Genomic DNA, 8,815 nt, shown 5'->3' on the forward strand with positions numbered 1-8,815 from the left:
GATGGCAAAGCCTCTCACTCATGAAAGAATGAACAACTCGATTAGAAGAGCCACCAGCACATCTGGTGGGATAGTGGCTGCTACTAAATGCTGACAGGTCACTCAAATACCTTGAAGTTCATTCAAAAGCGGGTTTAAAGCATGACACCTGTAAGTAAGTGTAAACTGAAGGGTAACCTAAAATGCTACTTTCCCAGTCCTTCAGATACATATTTAAATACAAAAGACATATTATTTACGTATATATACGTATTCCCACAGTAAGGTTTCAGAAATACCAAAAGTCAATCTCAATACCCAGCTGGTATTTAATACTGTTTTGAAGTTAATTATATTAAGTATATAATTTAATGTCATTAACCAATATCCAGAACCAATTGACTATATGTAATTAACAAAATTGATTTCAACTAAAATAGCCTCTTCCATATGCCACCTTCTAAGAATAGGACATATAAAATGAGCTCTCACACACCAAGTAAAAATGAATTTTCTATAGCGAAGGAGTATGTGGGGCGCCTGGGGGGCTCAGTCCCTAAGTGTCTGCCTTCAGCTCAGGTCATGATCTCAGGGTCCTGGGATCAAGCCCCACCCCACGTGGGCTCTCTGCTCAGCTTGCTTCCCTCTCCTTCTGTGCTTTCTCTCTCTCTCAAATAAATAAAATCTTAAAAAAAAAGAAAAGAAAAAGAAAAAAGGAGTATGTGACTGACTACCATAGCACTGTCTAAATTCAAGCCAGTTTAACCTATAAATACTACTTGTTCCCCCCAAAAAGTGCTAAATTGAGTCAAATGGTTTGTTTTCTTTACTTTAAAAAACATTCAAAAATATGGTAGCCTTATTCAATAAAAATTAACCCTTTATCAAGCAAAGACAAAAAATATTTATTTACTGTATTCTTATGGAAATTTAACGTAGAAATAGTTGATTCAGATATAGTTCACACTACCTTCTTTGCTTATAGAGCTAAGTTGTAAGTACTCAGTAGACAATGAAATATACTTGTCAAATTGACTGCATGAAACTGGTATAATTTTTATGTTTAGGAGGAAGGGCTTTGAAGTAAGAACTACTCAAACTCCATCTCAGTCCCATGACGCACGGATGTTAGGTAACCTTTTCAAATCATAGTTTCCTAACAGGAGTGGCAGGGAACCAAGGTCAAGGAACGTTATGAGAAGTAAATAAGTAATGTGTGTAAAATACATCACAAAATTAGGTCACGGTAAATGTTCTTTTTATTACACATTCTGCATTTTGAAAAGAATCAACTATTTTCTATGCTTACAGGGGAAATATTTAACACCAACACTTATTTATAATATATAACACCGTCTGTGGCAAAGGACATGTATTATACTTGTATTATCTAAGATGCCAATAAAAAATGTTAATGTCACGGGGAAATGTCATTAAGTATAATAAATGTGCAAAACAAAACAAAGACCGCATACAAACCATTTGCATAGTAAACCATTTGTATAGCGCATAGGAAAAAGACTGGAAGAAAATAAAATAAGATTTTATCAGCAGTTACTGTTGGTGATTTTTTTTTAATTTTCTTTTAAAAAATTCTTAAAAATGCACATATTACTTTCATAATCAAACAAGAGCTACTTTCAAATGACAGGCTGAGAGTCATTTCCAGATTTTTTAACTAATGCCGGTTAATACCTCGTGACAGTAAAATAGATAATAATAGATGCTTATTTTCGTGCAGATTATTTTTCTTTTTTCCAGGGGATTCTTTTAAACTGAGGCGTACACACACACACACACAGTGAGTTCTGGCAATCTGAGCTACAAAAGAAAAAGAACTTTGCCAATAAAACTTATATCATTTAGTCTGTTGGCTTCACAATCTGAGTGACCGATAAGAAGCTGTAGGGAGTAGCAGAGGAAGCTGACGTCATGACCCTACAGAAAAAGATCAAGTCTGGGGCACCTGGGTGGCTCAGTTGGTTAAGCATCAGACTTTTGATTTCCGCTCGGGTCATGATCTCAGGGTCTTGAGGTCAAGCCTGGTGTGGGGCCCTGAGCTCAGCGTGGAATCCCCTGGAGATTCCCTCTCTCCCTTTCCCTCTGCCCCTCCCCGCCCTTCACGTAAATAGATAAACCTTAAAAAAAAAAATCAACTTCAGAGACAGTACTATGCGAGATACAAAAGCTTAATGCCCTTAAACAGGAGCCGATGCCATAGCACCGCCTCCAGACTTCTTGCACTCCAAGGTTTTTGTCATTTTCTGTCCGCTTTATTATTTCACCTACTTGCATGAAATCAGGATGTTGGTGTTTAAAAAGTTATCAGCTCCTTTTGCTTCTTCTCCACTGACTCAGAAGTCATTCAGTCATGTGATTGCAAAAGAAATTTTCACATTATACTTATAAAAATAACTAGTAACTCTTTAGGAGGAAAAGAACCATCCTTTTAAAAAACGATTAATAAAATTCTTTTCCATACAATGTTTGGTGGTAAAAGTAGAACCCACGTTTAGACCAGAAAACAATCTAAAACTCTAAACGTATGCATCTAAATAGAGGGACTTTTTAAAGATGTTTTTTAGAAAGCTTTGGCTACACAGGCCTCCTCACATAGGACTGAAGGACTATTTGAATATTTTCAACTCAACTAGCTACTTCAACCCAACACAAATAACCCAAAATAGATTTAAAAGAGTAGTTATGAAAATCCATGCAAATGAGAATTCATAACTCTGTTCAGTAATCGCATTAATTCCTAGTTCCGGCACTCTCACATACCACAACAAAAAGTATGCATACCAAACAAAGAAAATCAAATGCACCTTCGAGAAATGTATACTTTCACACCAAATATTACTCAACCAACATATGGAATACAAAACAGAAGCACTTTAAGAGCTTAAATATCGGCGTAAGCACACTGATGATGAGGACAAAGGACCTAACTCTGAGTAGTCCGCATGGCACATACCAAACCTATAACCATTTATTGTCCACGTAGTACAAAATACCAACGTAAAATATCTTGTATTCCAGATGTAGCTGAAAATAGCCACAAGCACATCTAGCAGACACCCCCCCCCAAAAAAAATACAGAAAGCACAAAAACCACTCCGCTTTCTTTCAAGAAAGGACAATCTTCAGTGTTAAAGGGGGTAATACCCTTTAAAGAATGGTAATACCATTGGTATAGGCTGCGGAGCCTAAAGGACTAGGTGAAATAATGAGTCAACTCTGAGAATAGATAAAAGCGTCCATCTAGCCAAATGAAGTTGGTATTTAATGTTTAATAGCCTGTATATAACCTTGAGCATCGGAACCCAATGACTTGGGTACAAGCACTTAAGGAGATCATGAATCTCGCTCAGTGTTTGTCAGAAAATATTACCAAACTTTCAAGTTCTGGTAGAAAGCATTAAAACATTTCTTGGCCCTGAATCAGAAGAGAGTTCTGTTGGAGTCGAGCCAAAAAACCTAACTGTAGTTATGACTGGCAAACCCAGGTGGCTTGAACTTGGCCTGGAAAATCCAAGTTCTAAGGACGAACTTGTTATTAACCCGGTCGTGTCAAACCTTTGAGACTTTATTCTGCTATCATTTAATTGCAAAACCATTTCCTGGTTAACTTTAATTAATTAAGTCAACTATACTTAGAGTTAAAATTTAAAATTGACAAGAATAATACACTCTGTGTGATATGACTCTTCATCGCAACCTCTAACATTTGTTAAGCCTTTACCACATGTCAAGCGCTGGTCTAAGCACTCTACATGTATTCTCAAATCCTCTAACACTGGTACTATAACAACCCCCACTATACAGGTAGGGGAATGGAGACGTAGAAGAAGTAAATAATTTAACCCGGATCACATAATTGGTAAATTGGCATTGTCTGGGATTACTGAACCATTCGCCGCTGTCTTCCCCTCTGTATAGAAACTCAGGGGCCAAGGGGGAGAGGGAGTGAGGAGCTACAATCGATGGAGCTAAAATTGATGGCCCAGTGTGTAAACTACGATTCTACAGTTTTCAGAGCAGCTTCATGCTGCTAATTTCACACACAGCCTGAATTTTAAAAAGTGTTAAAATGAGTGATACATGTCATACACTAAAATAAATATTGGTTGAAAAAACTGTGTCAAAGGGGAAATAAAAAATAAGAAGATCCCTTTCTGCCTTTTAAAACACGGCACACAGGTTCACCCAATAATTTTGTTTTTATGAGTAACACTGATGTTTTTTTGTTTTTTTTTTACATAGAGACTGCTAAACAAAATTATTATACTCCATATACTTATTACCTAAGCTGAAGGGAATGGAAATATAAAAAATTTTACGGTGTACGCTCATTCACCAATATTAAAAGAAATCCTGTGCAAAAAAAAAAATCTATGAAAATATGCTACAATCTACACAAAACAAAAAAATAAGTGCATATGCAATAGGATTCAAGATAAATTTCACACCACAAATTGGTTTGTTTTATATTGCATTTGACTAGTCGATGACTAGAATACACTTCATAACATTATTTAATCTGGGAATGTGTATCCCCCCCCCCCCCACATAGAATAATCAGTGAGGAAGTCTATGGGGTGCTTAGATTCCTAGGACTTTTATGAATGAAGCTCACAACTCGTTAGTTATGTGACCACTCTGCACATAGTTACTTGTAATAGGAATATTTTGTTTTGTTTGACACTTCCTCTGGCTCCCGAAGTTAAATATCCTAAATTCCAAATATCTCAGATTACCTAATTAGTTAAATTGCATGAGTTTCCCACTGCAACAAACTTTTTTAAAGGGATGTTTTCATAATCTGGAGACAACCTATGGTCTCTGCATAAAGCAATGAACGTGTTCAAGTCCACAACTCTCCAGGGGACAAAAAGAGGCCAACACTTGTGAAAGATCCCAAAATGCAAGAATCTTAACCACTGAGCACTGATGCTCGTATCTTTTCTAACAAAAACCCTCTAGCCGTAAGAGAGTCAAAAGTTCATCTCATCCTAAGATGCCTGGAAAAATATCCACGTTGGAATGACATAAATGCTTAAGAGCCATAATGTTAATAAGGGTTCTACTCTTGACAAAGGATAAAATGTAACCTGGGACGCTAAAGATAACATGTCTTAATTCCTTAATATACATAGAAAAGATCCCAACTTGACATAAGCAATAAACTATCACCTTCCTTTAGGCAACTTCTCCAGCAAACTTTACACTGTGCAACAAATAATACTTTGATATAAGGAGGACAAGCGTGTCCTTCTTTACGACTTCCATGGGCACTTTCTCCGCGCCTCTGGGAAATGGTTTTCACAGGAAATCCAGCTCTATTAAACAGGACCCATCCAACAGTCAGGCCCAGTGTGTGGGGGCTTTGTCATCCTACCTCCCAGATTACTAGGATATACCAATGCGCACCTTCCAATATCAAGCTTGCACCTGTGCATAAATAAATAGATAGATGACAGATATAGATGATAGATGATGATAGATTGATGATGATTGATGATTAATAGATGATAGATGATTGATAGATGATGATGATAGATGATAGATAGATAGATAGATAGATGGTAGATGATGATAGATAAAAAGTCCTTTCCACTTCTCCAATTACATAAAATGCAACAGTAAACAGTCCAGTTTCCAAACGGAGTGATTTCCCAAAAGAAACAGCACCAACGAAGGCTGGTCTCTATCCCAGGCTGTCAAGGAGACTCCCTAAGTCGACAAGCGAGTTGCCCATGCTGTTCCATCCCGGCGGGCTCTTCCCTTGTCCTAACAGCCCCCTGGTGGTGGCCTCCCCGCATCCTCCAAGCGTCGCCGACTGCCACCGCCCCCCCAGGCCCCAGCCCCCAGCCCCTGGGATACCGGGCGTGTCCCTGATCCCGGGGAGCCCCTGCACACAGCGCCGCGCCAAACGCTTCCCAAAGCCTCACGCTCATTCTCCGGTTTCGGAAGCTCACGGCCCGTCCCCCCCCGCCCCCCGCGCCCCGGGAAAGTGGGCTCGGTCCCCCTTTTGCACCTGAGGTACCCCGGAGGGGAGCACAACCGCACAGCCGCGCGCGCACGCGCCCGTCCCTAACCTGCACCCGCGCGGCTGAAGGCACCTGCGCTCCCGGTCCCTCCGCCGCGGTGCGGGGCCGCCCGGGGAGCGCACCTGGGTCCCGCCCGCCGCTGCCCGCCCGGGCCTGGGGCGCTCGGGAGCACCTGCCGCGGTGACCCCCGCGCCAGCCCCGCACCGCCTGCAGACAGCCCGGGGGGGCCCCACCGAGCCCCCCGCGGCTCCCCCCGCCCCAATCCAGCCCAAGCCCAGAGAAGAGGACGCGAGCCCAGCGCCGCGCTCCCGTCTCCCCGCGGGGGCAAAGCCAAGAACTTCAGGAAGGGACCGGCTGGGGAGGGCACGCTCCCGACCCCCGACCCCCGACCCCCGACCCCCACCCGCGGACCACGGGGACCCGAGGCAGTTCCCAGGGCGCGAGCCCGTCCGTCCAACGCGTGAGCTGCGTGACCAACCGTACAGGGAAAGCCCCTCGCCCCGGAGTAAGCAACCCCCCCCCCCCGGGACACCTGCCCCATCAGGGCTCCAGCCAGGACTCTAAGCCCCTCATCCCCGGTAGCGACCCAGCCCCTGCCCGGGACACCTGCCCTTTCGGGACACCTGCCCGGGCCCTGAGCGCCCCCCCGCCGCCCAGTACCCCTGCCCGGGGGTGGGGGGCCGAGCCGCCGCAGGTGGGAGGAGCAGGGAACTCACGGAAAAAGATGTACTCGGTGTAGCTGCTCCAGACCTTGTCGTCGCGGTACTGGCTGGCGGCGGCGGCGCTGCCCGAGGAGTTGCACGCCACCATGTGGAAGCCGGCCTCGGACAGGCGGTCGAACGCCTGCTCCAGGTGGGTGAACTTGAGGTAGAAGCGGGACGTGTACTTCTCGGGCGGCCGGTCGGGGTCGCGGCTCTCGTTGAGCGTGTCCCCGAAGACCTCCTTGGCCAGCGCGATGCGCCCGCACACCAGGATGCGCGCCACGCGCCGGAACCGGGCGTCGGCCTGGAGCTCCCGCGCGGCGGCGGAGGAGCCGCGGTAGCCGAGCGTCAGGAAGCCCGAGCGCCGGCCCCCCGCCGCCCCCGCCCCCGCCCCCGCCCCCGCCGGGCCCGGGCCCGGGCCCCCGCCCCCGCCCCCCGAGGGCGCCCCCGCCGCCCCTCGCTGCAGGAGCGCGTCGCCGCTGCCCTGGGAGCCGCTGTCCTCCAGGTCGCTCTGGCAGCCCTCGTCGTGGAGCGAGCCCCGCCTGGTGACCTTGGGCGCCAGCAGCTTGACCAGGTCGGCCAGCTGGAAGTACTCGGCCTCGCGCAGCAGCCGCTCCTTCTCGGGGAAGTGCTCGGGCAGCGCCAGCTGCTTGTCGCGCAGGTAGTCCAGCACGTACCTGAACAGGAAGCCGTCGCGGTCGATGAAGAAGCGCGCGCGGCTGTCCCGGGGCAGCTCGGCCCTCCGGCGGGCGCCGACCCGGGGGCTGGCGGGCGCGAACATGCAGGCCAGCGTGCTGTCCGGGACGCTGAGCAGCGTCGAGTGCTTGGTCACGTACACCTGGCCGCCCACGTTCAGCTCCACCACCTCGGGGAAGGGCGACGGCGCGCGGGGCCCCGGGGCGGCGGGCGCCGCCAGCATCTCGCTGATGGGCAGCACCGCGCCGCCGCCGCCGCCGCCCTCGCCCGGGTCCTGGAGGGCCATGCGCCGCCGCTGCCCCCGCCGGCCGGCGCCTCCCGCTCCCCGGCCCCGCGCGTCGGGGCTCGCTCGGGCCGCGGCGTCCGCGCTCAGGGCTCGGGGCGGCGGCGGCGGCGGCGGCGCCGGCGCTCGGGCTCCATCGGGGGAGCGGCGCGCGGGCGGAGGCGGAGGAGGCGCAGGAGGAGCAGGAGCAGGAGCAGGAGCTGGAGCTGGAGCAGGAGCAGGAGCAGGAGCAGGAGCTGGGGCTGCAGCGGCCGCTGCTCCCGGGCGACGGCGGGAAAGTGCGAGAGGCTCGTGGGCGGCCGCGCGGCTCCCCGCGGGGAGGGCGGGGGGAGGGGCCGCAGCGCAGCCCGGGCGCGGACGGAGACGCTCCCCGCTCCCCGCACCCGGGAGGCGGCGCTGACGTCAACTCGGGACCGGGCCCCGAGCCACAGCTGTCACTTAAAGGGATACGCGCCGGCCGCCGGGCGCGGGGCTCCCGCTAGGGGACGGGGGCTGCGGGGAGCCCCCCTGCGCGCCGGAGTGTGGGCCGCGCGGCTCCCGCACCCGCTCCCTCCGCGCGCTTCGGTCCAGCCGTCCTCCTCCTGCTCTTCCTCCTCCTTCGCCCTTGCTCGTCCGGAGACCGGAGTTTGGCCGCGGAGGGATTGGGGGGGCGGGGCGGGGCGGGGAGCGTCGGAGACCCCTGCGCGCCGGGGTGCGCACGGCGCGGCTCCCGCATCCGCTCCCTCCGCGCATCGGTCCATCCGTCCTCCTCCTCCTCCTCCTCCTCATCCCCCTCCTTCACCTTTGCTCGACCGGAGAGAGCAGTTTGGCCCCGGAGGGAGGAGGGGGGGCGTCGGAGACCCCCTGCGCGCCGGGGTGAGGACGGCGCGGCCCCCGCCTCCGCTCCATCCGCGCACGCATCCGTCCAGCCGTCCATCCAGCCGTCCTCCTCCTCCTCCTCCCTCGCCTTTGCTCTCCCGGAGACAGGAGTTTGGCCGCGGAGGGATTGGGGGGGAGGGTGCGGGGAGCGTCGGGGAGCCCCCTGCGCGCCGGGGTGGTTCCCGCGTCCGCGCCGTCCGCGCGGGCATCCGTCCATCCGTCCATCCGTCCTCCTCCTCCCTCGCCCT

At 50.7% G+C, this 8,815-nt stretch overlaps 1 protein-coding gene across 1 annotated transcript in view; it reads right to left on the reverse strand.

The window, feature by feature from the left end:
* Positions 1-7,712, reverse strand: part of KCTD8 (potassium channel tetramerization domain containing 8) — a 203,702-nt gene extending 195,990 nt beyond the window's left edge. The window contains exon 1 of the mRNA XM_038555972.1: positions 6,746-7,712. Within this exon, the coding sequence (XP_038411900.1) occupies positions 6,746-7,712 (967 nt within the window). The remainder of the gene's footprint in view (positions 1-6,745) is intronic.
* Positions 7,713-8,815: the final 1,103 nt, after the last annotated feature.

This window comes from Canis lupus, chromosome 13 (assembly GCF_011100685.1).
Source record: "Canis lupus familiaris isolate Mischka breed German Shepherd chromosome 13, alternate assembly UU_Cfam_GSD_1.0, whole genome shotgun sequence".
Classification (NCBI taxonomy): domain Eukaryota; kingdom Metazoa; phylum Chordata; class Mammalia; order Carnivora; family Canidae; genus Canis; species Canis lupus.